Below are 19,078 nucleotides of genomic sequence, written 5' to 3'. Positions count from 1 at the left end.
AGTTACAGTTAAAAACAAATAAAAGCTACTAATTATCGGAAAGCTGACACAGGTTATAACAACCTTAAATATTTTATTCGTTCCTTATCGCGGTCTGGAGAAAGAGAGCTGTCAAAACGTGGCTCAGAATTTAAACCATTTTAGGCACATTCTTTTGATTTCTCAGGAATTCTATTTAATTTTATTTGTTGAAATTCTTTCGGTCAATAAAACAGTGAAATGACAATGTTTGTTATCGCATTTTTGCTGTTGATTTGTGGAAAGGAACGCTTTGATGTTCGAGTGAATTCGCAAGTAATAATCCTGAACTTTGGACCCATCGGACTTACTAGAGAATACACTATTGATGATAGTGGGAAGATAACGTCGCTGATGACAATTGAAAAAATATTCTATTGTTCGGCTATTATTCAGCGTAATAAATTGGTATTTAAAATTTTTATCAGGAATTTGCCAGGTATTTTATCTAGATCTTGTAGTACATGTGCATGTCTAAGATTACCTCCGAATGTACACAGATAAGTACCTCTAGGTGGACTTCATTTAACTTTCAGTTTATTGAAGGTCGGTGTATCAAAGTAAACCAGAGAGAACCTATTAAGCTGGCCGCGGGTTGTTTTACCAAATTCTCGTGAAACATTCATTAAACATGGTCAAGCATGTGTACATCCAAAATTAAGTTAAAGATACATGACAACATTCTAGACACGTCTAGAAGATAAAATCCGGAATGAGCAAAATTCGAGTTGCTTGCATGGGTAAAGTTCTGCTGTGTCACTGTTGACAATAACATCGTCTGAAATAATTCAATGAACTGGGCCAACGTGGCTTTCGGTGATTCCTGCAATGAAATGATCCAATTGAGAGCAAGCCAGATCTTTGGTTCTGGAGCAGCCAAACCAATCAGCATTCTTATCGCACCTCAGTAGCTGCTAATTATTCGGGTATGCATGCCACTACTTACTTTGATTTGACAGGTGCGAGTACTACCTGAGGTGATAAGCTACCTGTTTGCTTCCTAATATTGCAAAAAATCCATTATTTCTAACATGACTCGGTGTCAGTTGTTTATATTGTTTTGTCTTTTTGCACGAAATGCTGATCATAGTGTTGACTCCGACAAAAAACTTGTTTACGCTGTTTCCATGTGATGAAAAAATTAAATGGTAGATGGGACTACACGTGATGGACTATATCCAGAGCAGATAAGAAATTTTAATTATGTTCGACAAAATATTGTTGACTCCAAAATTGTATAGAGATAACACGGCAAACTATTGGGTACAGTCGGTAAACATTCGCAAATTTTTAGTAGTTGACAGGTTCATCTGTCCCTTATGAAGGCTATACGTTTATCCTTTATGTTCTTAGACTGGAGAATCTATTAACATTGGAACAGTTAAGATCTTGGTCGCGCCAACTAGAGTCAGCTATTGACAAGTAAGGCGAGTAAATTCTGTTCCATATTAAACCGTTCCTTCCGCGGGTCGTCAGAATTGGAACTATGCCTCAATTTCGTCTACCTGCTAATTTTCGTCTATATTCCTGCGCAAGTCCAGAGGGAAGAGTTTCGATCCAGCATGATCCCAGAAGCTCATCACCAACTTGAAAGTTTTGATGACAAGTTGAAAGTCCGGTGACACATCGTCTATTGAAAAGCCTCCCACTTCGCCGGTATCTTCACATAGAAGACACTGATATATCCTGGAAAAGTATATGATTCAAAGAATTTGCACTCTTACCCCACAATCCATTTTTTATCCGTCAGTGACAAATACACCACTGATTTTCCACGCTGCCCTGCTTTGCAATCCTCGAGCGATGTTTTTCATAAAAAGATTGTACAATAGCAATAGCAAGTTAAAGAAGTTGTAACGCCGTAAGGCTGGTCAGCATTCTGATTCGCAAAATCTGACAGCAATGCAAAATACAACGTCTTTAGTATGAACGGCAGGTAGGAAGGATTGCGAGAATATTGAGGGCGTATGTTGGGTAAAACCACATGACCTTAGTAGTAACCAGATTTTCAGTCTCTTAGACCCTGACTCTACGGTATTCCCTGATCAATGCAGCCTGCCACGAGAAAGAGCTATTGGCAAGGTTTGAAAAAACCATGGCTGTGTATATCCGCAGAGCCATTATCGGATTAAATTTTTCTTTACGGCGAACTTTTGCCTACAAAGCAATGGAATGCATCCGAATTCCGGTTTAGACACAAACTCGAGGGACTGGTTTTGTTTGGATTCCGCATTTAGGGGTGATGATATTTAGTGTCAGTGTAACGCCGAATGATACGATGTCGAACTTTAGCATCAGCTCCAACGGGTGGATACTAGTTGGTTCAGACTTTTAATTCCAGAACATTTGAATCAGACATGCTTCATCCAGATTGCAGGAGGAAACGTATCCTGCTGACGACGACGAAAAAAAGGTTCGTAGTTCTAAACACGGGATCCCCAGCCAGGCTGGTATCATTGGTGGCGAAGGGTAAATTAGAAGACTTCTCGTTCTTGAAGATACTGAGGCAACCCGCGTTTGAAGATACTTCGGAAAGTGAAGGGGCTACAAGTGGCAATGTTGTAAATTCAATTATGAACTTGTTGACGAAGGTCTGAAGGGCCTCCATGCCTCGGAAGGCACCCAACGTACTGGTGGACGGCGGGAATCGACGGAGTCTCATTAGCTTCAACATTTGGCATATTGCCTGAATGACCGGGAAGGGTTAAGGAATATCTGAATGAGGCTATTTTTTGTAGAAGGTGGTAAACCTCGGACTGATCAATAATGGCAAAGGAGAACCTGAGATATCGTCTGTATACCGCCATAGCCTATACGGTGTTCGAAAAACTTGGTAGGAGTAGACTCGCTAAAGCGGCATGTGGTAGCAAGGACTTATTCTTAAGATAGTACGGTTTCAGAACAGGAAGGTTCACAATGAATCTTCTCATGGAGATAGTGAATGCTGCCCGCCGAGTTGAAGTGCACAGCCGTTGATTTCCACGGGTAGTACTCCCCGTAACATATGATGTCAGAAATCCTTTATTACCGTAAAATGGCAGATACGCTAGACACGGTTTTATGCCTTCCTGATCCGAGCTATCTCCTGGAAATTCAGATTTAAGTTGACTAACGGCAAATGCTGGAGAATCTAGCCCCAGGAGGAGCGGCTATTCTATCGGAAAAATGAATCGGGAGGCAGATGGACTGTGCGACTCATTAGAAATTCCATGGGTGTCCTGAAATCCGGTTGAGATTATGTGCTTACCCCGATTCAAAAGCGTGCATATTTCGCCTGCAAAAGATCGATTAGGTACAAATTCCTGAATATGTGCTCTGTAGTAATGACGCGATTACACCTTTTTCCTTGTAGAGGATCGGTCGGATAGGATTTATCAGCAACTCTCTCTCAGAGGTACTCATTTCGGAAAACATTTTCAGGGATATTCAAGGAAGTACGGATACATGGGGTAGTGTTGCACATCAGCTGGGAGGCATCGAATGATAGGAAGCTCTTGAACTAACCGCCTCCCGTCTTTCTGCTCCTCGTTGACAAGACCTTAAAAAGAGAGACCGGAAGGACTATCTCAAAGTTATGAGCTGTGCCCAAATTAACTATCCATCCAGTACCACCACAATATACTTTACTGTTTTAGTGATGAATAGTATCAAGTAGGTTTTGAATGAATTTATGGCAAGTTCATATCCTGTGTCCTGTGTAATTCAAAAACTTCAGTGGTTATGGTAATGAACATTCCAAATAGCCATATCAACACGTCGTCAGCATAATCCAAAACCTTCACCCCGCCCTTATCAAGTTTCAGCCAATACTGTTAGCAACAGTACTAAAGTAATAATCCCATCTGTGGTCGGTAAGGTGGTTGTCGCAACAATCGCAACTCAACATCTGAAGCGTGGACCACTGACTTTTATGACTTTTATAATGACTTGGAAGATGTTCCCGTTGTTACAGTGACAAACATATGTGGCTTCAGTTGCAAACAATTAGAAACGATTGACTCATAGATGATTTTCACCATAGAACTGGCGAAATTCTGTCCACCGGGGAATGCAGCAATCTCAAGGAACGCCGACAGGCGCAAAGGCTTATCGCGAAATCTGTTTGGTAGGGCAGCAACTTCTCAGGCAGACGGAGGAAACCTAGGAGAATCAGCCGGTCTGCGAATTCGAGAAGTAAGGAGAGTAACTGCACGAGGCGCAGACGTTTTCTTAGTAAATGAGTAGGATGAAGCCTCATTCTTTCGAAATAACTATTTATAAGAGGGTCTCCAGTACTTTGCCTGACTCATCACTGCTATCTGACCAGGACAACATCGATTCATGCCAAATCTGTATCTCACCATTTTTCATAGACTTCAAGGCCTGCTAAAACTGTATATGTCCAAGAAAGAATTTGGTATCCAGATAAAATTATTGAGACTGACTAGGCAGACCTTGAGCAATATGTGAGTCCAGACAAATGCAGCAAGATTCCAGCCCTTTCACCTTCAACAAGGCTCTAAGACCAAAGAATGGTCCATTTTGCATTCTTTTTAATCTAACTCTAGGAAAGGCGTTATGCGATGTTAAGGCAAATGCCAGAGAGACTGGTCTCTTCAAACTCAATATCGACGTAAAGAGAAGAATGGCTCGCCTGTTTCGGCTGATATGACAATCTGATCCTATTTGATTCATTTGGGTGTAATCATTTTCAACAGTTTTAATACTTTAAAAACTCCTGTCCCGCCCAAAATAGCAATTCACGGCAATAAATCTAGGAGGATCATTTACCCTATACCTTGCTGAGCTTGAACAGTCAACTCCCTGCCTGTCATTACTTCGTATTCGTAAGCCAACCAGATTCGGTTGATGCCATCAATTCCGCCCACCTTATAAAATATGATACTACATGCTTTCTGCGCTGAGGTAAAGTTCGTGTGATACGCATAACAGGTGTATTACAGGTAATTTCTTTGTCCCCCCATTCTCTTCGGTTTTTTAACAAGTTTAGAGAGAGAGAATAGAATCATTGAATCCAGCATAAGAACTGATATTTTGAACTACCAACCCTTGTAGCTAATCTTCTTGCATCCACAAGCAGTAGCGACAACGAAGTGATTTCCATTTAACGATGATAATGGCCGAAATAAAAATGACCGTTTAGTCAAAATTATGGAATAGAACCCGCATCACATGAGGTTTAAGTCGATGGTTGTAATTTACCCCTGTTGCTAACCGCCCCACTTCTCCTCCCTTATATGGGAAAATGCGTCGCAAATAGATGCGACCAGCGAAGGATGAAGTGAATATTGAAACATCCGATGCGATACCGGGACGCCTAAATAAAGAGAAAGCGTTACAAAATGACGCGACTGATGGTGCAGGGAAGGCAATTCCAAAACCCTGCAGTTTTCCTATTCCGGAAGAAAATCAGTCAAAATTGGTAGCCCTAGCCAGTGGATTCGGACATGAACCGAGTGGAAGTGCGGTCGACGGTCCTAGCTAGAGGCAAAAAGGAGAGGCCCATCAGGGAATGCAAGACAGTGCTGAAGTGTATGCAGACGGCAACGTTCCTTCAGAAGAACTTCAGCAAAGTCGTCAGCAGAACGAGCTGATGGAACTGTAGGAACTACTGGACTGCATCTCCTTCGACAGGGGAACGTGGACACCAGTGGAAGACGCGCGGAAAGCAGAAACAGCCGTACTTCCTGCAGAGAACACTATTAGCGCCAAATGAATTGCAGATAGCCCACTGTAAAGCATATTGGGGAAAAAGCGAAAAAAGAAAGAGATGCCTGAAGGAGACTTTTAGTAGTTTCCAGAGCCCAAAAAAGAAGGCAAAGAAGGACAAAGGAAAGAAGTGGCTACATCACCAGAGACCCGTCTGTCCAAAGCCAAAGAGGCTACTACCCGAAAAACAGTAAAAGAAAATTCGCGAAAACGAAGAAAGACTAGGCGGCCGGCTCTACTAATTAAGCCGATGGAAGACATTTGCGAAAGTCCTCATTGAAATCCGTTCCCCGAAGACAATGAAGCAGGAGTGTCTTCCATATGGAAAACGAAGGGTTGCGAAGTCTTGGTTGAACTAGGTCTGAAGATAATTAGGAAGAGTACGTTCCACGAAGTAGTGAAGGGATGAAGGCTCTTGTTTCAGGTCTAGAGTCTATGTACTTTCTAGAAATCCGAGAAAAAGTCGAAGTGGAGGAGGACATTAAGCGTGATCGTTCAAAGGTGACCAATTCCCAGATAGGTATCATTTCTGTCAACGCTCGAGGCCAAAAACTCGTTGTGGTGAACAATATGCGATGAAATTCCTCAACAGCGATGAAATTCCTCAAATTGGATGGGTAATATGCAGGATACGACTGCGAATCAGTGCCACAGATGTCTGAACTATGGACATTCGTCAGCAATTTGCAAGTGATCCGACAGGAGATCAGCATGCCACAGATGTGGCCAGTAGTTCACCAAGTGAAAGCGAAGTGCAAAAAAGCAAAACTCGCGGCTGGTAGAACCGAGTCAACAAGGAATGTGAGGATCCGTGGGAACTTGGCAATAAATTCGTTCCCCGGAAAATGAAGACTCTGCCCAAACCCTGCATATTAAGTACCGAACAGGTGGACCGCATTGTATGGGCTTTATTCCCCAGACATCCTGTATGGGTTGATGTCAACAGCGTGGAAAGCGCCGAGAATTGTCCCCTTTTCACAATAAAAGTATTCGATGAATTAGTTCTCAACATGAAAAACATGACGGCGCCAGGTCCTGATAGTATCCCGCCGGAAATTTACATAGTGATGAATCGCTAACGGCCAGATTTGCTGTTCGTGCGTTCAATGCTTTACCTTTAGATTTGAGCTAAGCAGCAAAGGAAAAGGAAAAGACCCTAAGCTGCAGTCTGCTGTGTATGCTTAGCATGGCGAAAACTCATTTCGCATGCCAAGCTAGTCCTTGCGGATATTGAGGAATTGATTACATGAAAGACGGCTCCCTGTTCTATAGGACAATAGTGAGCCAGAGGACGATGAACATTACGTCGGGAGTAGCACACGGATCCATTCTAGGGTCGGACCTCTGGAAAGCTTCCTTTGATAGTCTGCTAAGACTCGAATGCCAGAAGGGTCGCACCTGGTCGATTAAGCAGACAACGTTGCGACACTTGTTCCCAGACGCATTGTCGAACAGACGCAAAGCAGACTTGACATATTGAGGCGTCGAGTAAACGGATGGATGACTCATGGGTTCAGCCTTGTGCTAGAAAAAATCGAAGTAGTCATCTTGAGGAAGAAGAGGATCCCAACTTTCTCGTCCTTAAGTTGATTATAGAGTCAAACCCAGCTGCTAAATACTTTGGTTTGATGCTCGATTAGAAGATGAGCTTCTTCGAGCAAATCAAAGCAGCAGATTGGGCTGCAGCTGAAATGTCGGTCAGGAGTCGGTTAATGGCGAATGTTCCTATCTACCAGGAGACGACTTCTTATGGGCACGACGCAATCCGTTCTGCTCTACGGCGCGTAAATATGGGCTGACGTCATTGATAAGGAAGTGCATCTTAAGTACCTTGCCAAAGTACAGAGGCGTGGAGTTTTGCGAGTGGCCTTTACGATAATCGCGAGAGTGATCCCCATTGCCCCTTTTGCTATGGAAAGTATACCTATCTATAGCCGCGAGGGCGAAGATTTACGAGAGGTAGTTGCTCATAAAGAGCATAAACACGCCTTTACCGAATGACAACTCTTTTGGCAAACTCGACCAAAAGGCAGATGGACTGTTGGTGAAAGGAATTCCCTGACCTGAAGGTTCCCTAAGCCGGGAGAGTGAGAGGGCTTACCCGAAGCTTTTTCTCTGATGACAAGCAAGGCTTAAGTTGGTAGTCTGAAGGGTTACTGTTGCGGGAGTCAAGCACTCTGTGCGTAAACGCGTTACCTACCCTACTCCCAAAAAGGGCTCCTATTGCTAAGATGTAAACAACCCTGTGAGCGCTTGGATTCATATCCCCCATAAACACCCTGGATTATTACGTTCTTGGTAATTTCATCAAGTTTAGTTTTACCAGATAATCAGCTTTTGGATTAGGCCGTAGGCCACTGACGCAACACTCCAGCGGAGATAACTAGGTAAACCATTTTTCAGTTAAATTGAGTATGATCTCCTTTGGTGCGCCCGACTTGAATTTAATCAAACCATTAAATTTAATCGCTAAAAGTTTCGAATTAGACACTCTGGCTCGCACCGTAGGAGGGCTAGAACTAATCATAAATAAACTTAATATATTTTGAGTGAAAGTCGACTTGCTCGGGTATTCACTGTGACCACCGAAGTGGCCTACATTACACACTTATGTCATTTGATTTTTCTCCTAAAATAATTCAAGTGATTCTATCGCATTTCCCTTTCATTCTGAAGAGTAATGTAGGCTCACTCCAGTAGGTAAATTGCGTTTTCCAGTAAACCATTAAAAGGGTAATTGCAGCCAGTTCGCAAATCTGGAAAACATTGCCGCAATAGGTGTGAATAGGTATGAAGTTACGAAGTACCAACAGTTTCATATACCACTTGGACCAAACTGCAGATATGGAAATGTGGCTCTAATCTATTGAAAACATACGGCGCCAAAGTGTTATTCAATTAAGTTTCCAACTTTATGCAAAGTACCAAACAATTAGCGTCCGTAAACTGGGCTAATATGCAATAAGGAATTTACAATCTTGCAAGCATCTAAGCTAATACTCACCATCAGGAGGTACAAAATCTTGGCATAGACCGTAAGCTGTGGTAACCTGGAATAAAGAAAACGCAATGAATTATTATAATTAAATTCTCAACTTCAAATTCCAATCAACACCCGACTGGTCGGGTTGTCTGTCCTCAAATTATTTTAATTACTCAATTACTTACGCAGATATCAATCTTTTACAAAATCACCGGCAAACCTGCAAAATGTCCAAAGGCTCTTTTCATATTTCACGTTCATTTTCATTTCTGCGCGAACATCTGTGGATATGAGAAGTCAACAAATCCAATGAATTTACGATAGCCCCGCATCGTTACCGCCATATGCAATAATTTTGAATGATAATCTCAATGGTGACCCTGTTGCAAACGATCCGAGCCACGGGTCAAACAACATTTTACACAAGTTACAAACGTTTTATCAAGATTCTCATTACACGCAATTTGTCTTCATGTTTAAGGCGAATACCGACCAATGGTCTGGGCTTGGGCCTCACTGGAGGTTCCATGCTGGAAGGCAGGTCTACACGATAGCAGGAGCCGTTGGACATAATTTTCGCCTATGTTTAGAACTGTTGATGGGGTACGTGCTGTAGGTTATTAAAGAATGATGTCCATTAATGTGGTATTAGCATCTCCTTTGATCAAGTGAATATTGAGCTTCGACTTAGAAAATAATAAACAGAATTCTAATCAATACATGTAACGCATGCTAAACAGTTCTGCATGCCTTGTAGTAAACGAATTAATTATCCTCATCAATGGCACAACAACCAGTCTCCGGTCTAGGCCTGCGTTAGTCAGGAACTGACGACACCCCAGTTCCACCACCACGAAGTCCGTCAACATGTCTCTAAAAACTGTCCAGTGTCCTGGTCTCCGCCATCGATCCAGCTCAGGCAGAATCCGCCCCTTTTTCTTTTTCCACTATCGATATTTTCCGGATTTGATTATCCTCACTCATGCGGACTAAGTGACCTGCCCACTGCAACCTTTTGAGCTAAATTTTGCCAACAACGGGACAATCGTAGTATCGCTCATAAATTTCATCGTTATATACGCTAGGGAAACGTTCATCCTCATACAGAGGGCCAAAAAATTCTATGGAGGATTCATCTCTTGAATGCAGCCAACAGTTCGCAATGCTTCTTGCTAAGAACCCAAGTTGTCAAGGAATACATAAGGACTGGCAAAATCATTGCCTTGTACAGTAAGAGCTTTGGCCCCATGGTGAGACGTTTCGAGCGGAACAGGTTTGCAAGCTGAATTAAGCTCTGTTGGCAGCCAACAACCGAATTTCTTCGTCGTCACTGTTATCGATTTTGCTTTTCGACCGTAGATAGGAGAAATTATTAACGGTTTCAAAGTTGTAGTCTCCTATCTTTATTGATCGTATTTGACCAGTGCAATTGAATGTTGTTGCTTTTTTCGGTGACAGATTACTCATATAGCTGCTTATGCGAACAATTAACAAAGCGGTTGAGTGCAAGCAACGAGAAAAAAACAAAGTATTTGAAATAAACAAGAAACTTTTTAGCACTGATGAAGGGAACAAGTGGTTCCCGAAATATCGTACTTGCAAGAATAAATATTCACACCAACGAAAAAGAAACAACAAATTTTTATTATTTCAAAGAATTAATCGTTGGAAATACCGCATAATTTCACTCAGACAAAACAAGGTAGCTCATGGAGAGCACTTCCATGGGTGACGAGAAAACTTGCCAGTTACCCCGCCGCCCGCAGTGTCTCGGAGGTACTGCAGTTCCAGGGTCGCTAATGCGTAGGTTATGGGTAAGACAGCTACCATCTACTCTTCAACCGATTATGACGACGATTGATGACCAGCCGCTACGAACTGCGAACGACGTAGCTGACAAGGTTTACGCTGCACTTCTTTCGATACCGTGTAGCGCGGAGGAAAGTCAGCAATACAAACACCATCGCCTTAAGCAGCAGAAACACGCTTGACATGACTAGTTCAGCAATAGTTAAACCAGCTCACAGAGCTGTGAATTGAGATACGCGCAGATAGATAGCAGATTCACTCCGAGAATTCATTCAGACGGAAATCTCAACGTTCTCGGACGAGGTCCCATACACAGCGATGCTCCAAAAATCTTCGCCCCAGAGGTATATGTTGGTACCACTGAGGGTTTAATTCCGAAACCATCAAACGCGTGAAATCATCTAATAAGACTTGGGAAAATGCGAATGCCCCCGTTTCATTCTTTTTATGCCTATGGGCACACCTACACTCCAAAAACCAAGGATCGTTTGAAGGCAGTCACTCAAAAACATCAGCAGCGCCAAACGCGAACTCCGCAATTCTCACGTGACCAATAAGTACAAACAGTGGGGTCAATATCTCAGCAACCGATTCCGCAAAGCACATCGCAAAATGAATCCACAAACAGTGCTGATATCTTGAGTCTACTAGACAGTGCTTCCACGGCAATGACTAGCGCGTCTATGAGCAACGTCGATGGGCTCGAATCTTTCTACGCGATGGCCAATGACACCCAAGGAAATCCGATTTCGAACCAACACCAGGAAGCCATTGTGGCAATACACGCTGCCGGGAAAGACATCTCGAAATCCGGCCAAACTCCGGTTCAACAATCTGTAGTGGCAAACTCAACGAAATCCAGCAGACGAATAAGATTTCTGATTTTGACCAGGCAGGACTTCAGTAATTCCGTTCACCGCCAGCAATTCAACAATAGCAAACCCACAGCTGGCGTAACGACACGGCCAGCCGAATTATCGTAATTTCCTTGTACTCAACCACTGGCAGGGGAGTGCTGTGGAGGTGCTAATTGCTTGCAGACGCTTGTCTGGAATTAGAACATTTAATTGCCTTTCTCTTCTACCGAAGAGATCTACTTCCTAAAAGTTAGCTAGTTGCTAGAGGGTTAAGTAGAACAGTCACTGGGGATCTACTCTCAGTTCTCACTTTGTGAACACCACAATGAGAAGCAGGATCGGTATTGGATTCAAATAAATGAATCAGATATATAAACATGGCTTCCATTCAACTTCTGCTATGAACTTCAGCTGGTAATCCCCAAGAAAAGGCAACTACACCGGGAAGGGTGGGGGAACTTAAGCAAAGTCAAAGCATAACAAGTCGGAAAACCGGAAGCTGGACCCTTCAGGTATGGAAGGTTTTGTGAATTTCTTTTATAAAAACATTTGACTGGACATTTGAAAATATTTCGGTTTGGAGAGTATTTCGGAAGCTAGCACCATATAGCTTCCTAATATTTTTCAGATTTTTCGGTAGGGTAGTTTTTGAGAATGGGGCTGTGAAAGAAATGATCACTTTCGCACTTCTCACCTTTCCAACAAATGTCAAAAATAAGGCCGCCGTCGGAAAGTACAAATCAAGACCTTTCATTTGATACCCCACGTTACTATATTTGGTGAAAAAGTGTATACCCCCTTTTACATGTATGGATACCCCCTTAAATTCGACGTAGATTTATGTAACTCACTGTATGCGTGAGCGTTCGCAGTTCTCAGTTCTCTTTTCACCGAATTTAGTGTCATGGTGTCACTATAACCGTTTCTCAGAAAAATGCATGTGACAGACAGACAGTAAACCGATTTTATTGTACACAAAGTTTTATTTTACACAAAGCCATAAAAATTAGTGGGAGATATCTTTCTGGAACCATCTCCGAGGTCTTTTAATGTTTGATTGAAAGTGCGTTTATCTCATTGACTTATTGTAAACGTTTTATCTTTGATATAGCTTGCCCCTGGCAAATTCTTTAGGAGACTCCCATCGACTTCTATCCTGACATCGTAACAGCTGTGAATTAGGAATAAAAGTAATCGGTGAACCTTTACTAACAATTTCTACTTCCACCATTCCATCCCTAAATAAATTACTACTAACTCTCTAAAGTTACTGATTTTTAACTATTTATTGCTTGTTATAGTTGCTATGCCTTTGCTGGTGTTATGGGCAATTAGATGGACATCAAAAACATTGAGCAAGCCGACACTAGGCCAGAAGAAGACAAGCCGAATTAAAAAGAAGTGAAAAACAATCTGGAAAGAGTCATTTATTATGAATTCCTTTCTTATTTTGAGGAATCGAAGAAGTAAGATGGAAATTAAAATAAAGCTTTTTTCAAAAGAAAAAACAGGAAAAGACAGTAACCAAAGACCGCCAACCTCTACAAAAAAGTAATTGGCGAGGTTATTGGACTAAAAGGAGATATGCAGGAATGAAAACAATATATGAAGGAATAGATTAACTACTGAATCTTGAACCAATAAAATTACATACCGTTGGATGTCCAATCACTCCTTACGGACTAATGTTACTGTCTTAAGGTTTGCTATATTTGTCCCGTGACAACCAGTGGAATTTCTAGATTACGAGGAGGCTTTGCCAGAGGGCAGCCAGAAAATCAGCAGTCGGAGAAAGACTACCGGGATCACGGGAAAGTAAGAGGCATTGCTGCAAGCAGTTGTGCCTCCAAGCAAATACAAACCCGTGGCGCGCTGCTTACAAGATTGTAATGAATAAGATTCGTGGACAAAAATTACACCAAGTGAGAAGCCCAAGACTCCTTTTCAAAATAATCGCAATGCCTTTCCCACAACAAGAAGAGAGCGGACCTCATCCAATGGTTCAACAGGACATCTTCACAATCCCCGGGGTGACCGAGGAGGAACTACGGGAGATATGCGGCCGAATTGTAGAAAATAAGGCTCCGGTTTTGGACGATACTCCGAAGAAAGCCCCGAAGTTGGCTGCTAAGATCATTCCAGCATGGTTCATAAGTACATTTGAATCATGCATGGTTGAGGGAGTGTTTCCCATTCAGTGGAAGAAACATAGGATGGTTCTGCTACCGAAGGCCCAAAAACCACCTGGCGCACACTCTTCATATCGCCCTATCTGTCTATTAGAGACTATGGGGAAGGTATTGAAGGGGGTGATATACAACAGGTTGCTTCCGTTCGTCGAGCTAGCGGGTATGGCTTCGTGTGGGTTTTGTAGAGCGGTTGATGCCATTGCAACGGTCGTGGACCTGGTCCGGGAGGCATCGCTTGTAAGTAGTCTGCAATGCTGGATGTCAGGAATGCCTTTAACTCAGCCAACTGAGGTCGCATTAAGGGCACCCTGGCTAGACTGGATGTACCTGGTTACTTAGCTTGGATAATCGAGAGTTACCTTTCGGGGAGATTTGTTTGGTACGAGATGGACGACGGACCGAAGGAATATATTTTGACAGCAGGTGTTCCCCAACGCTCCGTACTGGGGCCCCTGCTGTGGAAAATAATGTATGACGGAGTGCTCGGCCTTCGCGTGCCAAGGAAACGTTGATTGGTTTTGCTGACGACTAGTTGCGGTAGACCATTCATACTATCAAAGCATGGTTCCAAATGGTGAAATTGAACCTCGCGGAAGATAAAACCGAGGCGGTCCTTATCACCAATCGCAAGAGAAACAACACTGTCAAAACTTGCGTTGGCTCTCACGAGATCGTTTCAAAATCGATCATTAGATAACGGGGGTGTAATAATCATGCCAAGTTGAGCTTCAATTGCACCTGGACTATGCTCGCGAAAAGGCAGCAAAGCCTAGTTCATCTCTAGCAAGGATGATGACAAATATTGGAAGGCCAAAATCTAGCCGCTGGCTGCTTATCGCAGGGCTGGTGAAATCCATCCTGCTATACGCGGCTCCTGTCTGGACGTGCGCACTGGATAACACAGCGAACCAGAGAAGGGTAAGTTCGGAATAATGGCTAATCGCGCAGAGGGTGTGCAGTGCATATAGAATGTAGGTGAGGCAGTGTGTGTCATCGCAGGAATGATTCCCTTGGATCCTCTGGCGAATGAAGCACACTGTCTCTACCGGAGAAGGAGGGTGAATCCGGCCGAAGTGACTGTGGGCTTCCTAAAAGTCACTAAGAAGGAGCTGTAAAGGAGATGGCAGCAACAGTGGGATAATTCCAAAAAGGGTCGCTGGACCATACACTGATCCCGTGTATTGAGAGGTGGGTCAAGCGCAAGCATGGAGAATTAAATTAAATACCTAATGCATTTCCTTACTGGACACGGTGTATACAGGATGTACTTGTATCGCCTCAGATTGGATAAGTCTCCAGACTGCCCCAAATGCACCGCTACACACGAGGACCCGGAGTATGTCATGGTCCACTGTCCGAGAGTCGCGAAGAAAAGAAGGAGGTTAAACGATGCCCTCAACGGAGTCATCGGACCCCATAATTTCGTGGAGGAGATGTGAAATCCGCGGCAAACTGCAGTGCGATAAATGGCATAGTAACTGCGAGATAGGAGAAGCTGAAGGAACTGGAGCGAGCTTGGAAAGCGCGACGGACGCGAGGTTTAGTTGCGCTGGTGTAAACCATAGACCTCCTCGCAAAGTAATGCTCCACAGTGGTCCAGCAAGGATATAGGCGGAGAAGTGGGGGTAGTTTTAGTAGGTGAGAATCCCACACACTGCTTCAACCTAGCGCAACAGCGTTATTTTATGATTTCCATCACCACCTCAAGAAAAAAAAAGATTTAATATAACTCTTAAGGTTGCCGGTAAGTAAGTTCTAGTTTCAATGTTGGTTATAATGAGGGAATAAGAAGTATTTAAAAGCAGCTTGACGATGTGCTGAAATATGAGGCATGTTCACTGTAACTGAACCATGCGAATGGTTTAGGTCAACATGGGCTACATACATACTATTTGTAGGGAACAAAACCACAAGAACTGGTCCCGATAAAAAGTAGCCACCGCATGCTAGAGCATTTGTAAACATAAAGTACGTATTTACGCATTAACCAACGCAAAAGCCATGAAAATCCTCATGATGAATACTAGGACTCAACTAGGATGCAATTTCCACTGTCATTGTAATACTTCCTGAAACACTATCTGCTTAAAACTCCAGAATGCTTCGGAAAGGAAGTCCATGAATACAAGCAAACAAGCAAAAAGCACACTTTTGCCTTTTTGTTGCGAATCAATTCCATAGTAAACGATTTCGCATCAAAATAGATTACAAATTGACTTATTGACTGGCAGACTGATCAGCCACCACATCCGTTCGATTCACTTAGCAATCGGAAGTTAATCAGGAGCCTAACAATGGCGACTAGTGGAAGTAAAACAGGATTCACTCGCAACAGGAAGACTCCGCTACAAGTAAACAGACAGACAGCCTGAAGGAAGCAGTGACGACGCCGGCAGGAGCAGAAAAAAAACACGCAACAAAACATTACCGGCAAAAGGATAGGGGGACACACAAAAGACGGCATTGTCAGATAAATGGTAAGTAAAAGTAGAGCACCCCAACCGCCAGACAAAAGCGAAAGGAACTACATATCTGCAGGCGAATGGAAGAGCATACATGGTATGCATGTTAACCCATGACTGCAATTGCGTATATTAGCATTCATATTCAAGGATGTTGCATTGGCAGGGAAAGTTTTCAGGATGAGTGCAGTTATGCAAAGTAAAGAAACCAACATTGATGTAGAAAAAAACTACATCGTAGATAAATACAGAATATTGTTGTACGCATTATTTCATCAAATCTCAACCCCTAATTTCCTTTTGATTGAAAGTTGCGCCTCGGCTTCTTTTGTATTCGCCATCGTCTTATCCGATTACTGACCAAAAGAGGGTTAGCAGAAACGCTTTCAGTGGCGCTTGGTCACGTCACTCCCATGCCATTATTGTACTACGCCGCATCCATTCAACCCTTGCCCTGCTACTCAGATCACCAATTCAAACGATGACATATCCTTTTCTTCCCATAACAATAAATACGTCTCTAAGGGCCATAATCTGACGCCTAATTATAACGACCGCCCGGAAATCACTGTCATATCAATGTACTTACGGACGTGGGAAAAAACGAGCTTAGAGCCACCCTAGACGCGAGGTCCATCGCAGCACTATTATCCATTACAAAAGATATGTATGTACACACTCCACAAAAACGTAGAAAAGAATAATTGAATGCACTTCACAAACCTCTCAACAGGAGTGTGAAGTTCTCATCGGTGGCGGCGCACTATTATCAAACACCCTTTTTTTGCCCACGTGAAGAGAATACCCTTTCTTCCAAGAATCCTTTTGTAATGCAAATTGTGATTGTGGTCGTGATGAGTTTCTTATCGTATCGCGTTGGTGCCAGCGCCACAATTACCCAAAGGGTCCCTGAGCGGAATCCCGACAGGAGGGCACTTTATTAATGAAGTAAAATGTCAACAAGAAGTCTCACAGATACATCTCCTCCAAGGGAATCTTAAGATGAGTGGAATGTATCTTTGCTGGACCTTTGATGTTAGGGGAGTGTCGTCTGAGCGGATGTCAAAGGGGAAAGAATGGGATCTATCTGATGCTAAACGAAATTTATCCAGAATGTTATCTTACAAATTAAGCGGCATCTCCTCTTTCTAAACTTAACAACCAATTCAAGTGATATTGTTTTTGTGCTTCAACCGGTGCGATACTCTCTGGTACTACCTTCTTCCCACGTACGGTAAACTTACCTTAGATGTAGTATGGTCACGTGAAAGTAGTCGAAAGCCTACGATTCATCGATTATAGGTGTGCAGGTTGGGCTGACTAATCAAATAAAGAGGAATCAAACATTTCTTCAAGATGCGTTCAAGTGGTTTTGTCATTGACAATGGAATTTCGTGTGGCATCTTGAGTTTGCTGCTTATGGTGTTTTGATTTGCTCTGAATCAAACTTGAGCGTTGTATTCTATGGGATAAAAATTATGGAACCATTAACCATTCGGTAAAGAATCGATTAATCCTCAATTTGAAGTGTTTCTTTAGTTCATCTCCTGAATAGAAGATAAATCGTTTTTTCTTCCCCTGGAATATATTTTTATATCTGAAAGTGGTATAGGTATTAGTTTAGTTTACTGGGGGGAGCCACAGCTCCGAGCACTCGGGCCATTGTTAGGCCCACTGTACTATCCCCATAAATCGCCTGTTCAATCGCTTCCCGTCTATGACGTTCACAGGCTTTAGCGAATCTGAGAACATTCTCCAGAGGCAGAGGGAGGTGCAGATTCTTCATTGCTGAAAACTTTACCAAGGTGTCTTCGTTCGAGATCTGAGGAGGTCGAGTAGCTGCATAAAAAGTGCAGCGCCTTCTCGTCAACCTCCTCACATTGACTGCACGTAGCCGAAACCACCACCCCAATCTTTCCCATATGGTAGTTTAAGGAGCAGGATCCCATCAAAACCGCACATAGGGTTTCTTGTCCCAATTCTTAGGGGACAACAAAAATGCCGCTCTGGCGACCCCACCTTCTTTTACAAGGATGTTCGCATACCGGCAAGAGTTCAAATTTCTCCACTTGACAGCGTGAATCCTTGCAATTTCACCTCTCAGAGCGAGCTTGACAGTCGATGGCCGGATTCCAAAAGCAGGTTCTGACACCACCATTGTGGATCCAAACCCTTGGCGAGCCAGTCTGTCAACCTACTCATTATCAGCGATGTTTGAGTCCCCCGGCACCCATATCAGAAATGTTTCATTCAGTCGGCCAAGTTTCAGCAGCACCTGATGACAACTCCCCACCAACTGGCTTGATATGTCGTTGCTAATTAGTTCTGATAATGCGGCTCCACTGTCGGAACACAATGGTGCGATCCCTCCATTTTAATCGCAGTCATTCTTCTGCTGGCAATGAAATGACATATATCTCCGCCTGGTGTATGGTTGCCATTTTTCCGAGGGATCAGGCCAGTTCGAGATTTCCCGCCTCCCATGACTGACCCGTCGATGAAGATTATGAAGTATGTAATCTGAAAAGACTTATGGCCATTTGTCAAGGTTGATGTTTGTCAAGGTATTTCCAGATAAACCCATGACCGTATGATTGGCCGCCTTTCCACGCTCCAATGGTGTCGAGCCTATATGCGTCGTTGGCTGCTTTTCGTTTCACTTCCAAGTGAATGGGGGTCAATTTAGGATAGCTTAAAGTGCCCAAGTCGGCGTAGTAGTCAGTAATACTTACGCAACCAAGCCTCTGAATATGCATACCGTGTCCGCAAACTTGCCGGTAATTATTACGGCTAGAGCGTCCGTAAATGTTTGCGCGAAGGCTTTTTTGTCCTATCCCATAGCAGGGTATCCATTACCAGGAGCCATAAGAACGGAGGGAGAACCCCTCCCTGTGAGCAGCCCCTAAGACATCCTGCTTCGATAGACTTCCGGCCGACCAATATACGGGTTTTTTCGGAAGGATCCAGCTGATTAACAGCGGCTTCATTCTACGCTGTCTTGCCGCATCACGAATTGCCGCGAATGAATCATAATCGAAGGCACTTTCGATT

The 19,078-nt window shown here is 43.2% G+C and overlaps 1 protein-coding gene across 5 annotated transcripts in view; it reads right to left on the bottom strand.

The window, feature by feature from the left end:
* LOC119654675 (GATA zinc finger domain-containing protein 14) overlaps positions 1-19,078 on the bottom strand; it is a 356,908-nt gene that overhangs the window by 276,213 nt on the left and 61,617 nt on the right. For all 5 annotated transcript variants that reach the window (XM_038060172.1, XM_038060173.1, XM_038060174.1 and 2 more), the window contains one exon: positions 8,732-8,777. In XM_038060172.1, the coding sequence (XP_037916100.1) occupies positions 8,732-8,777 (46 nt within the window). The remainder of the gene's footprint in view (positions 1-8,731; positions 8,778-19,078) is intronic.

This window comes from Hermetia illucens, chromosome 4, assembly GCF_905115235.1.
Source record: "Hermetia illucens chromosome 4, iHerIll2.2.curated.20191125, whole genome shotgun sequence".
NCBI classification, from domain to species: Eukaryota; Metazoa; Arthropoda; class Insecta; order Diptera; family Stratiomyidae; genus Hermetia; species Hermetia illucens.
Note: the sequence above shows the minus strand (reverse complement) of the source record. Positions and strands in the feature narration are given on the sequence as shown.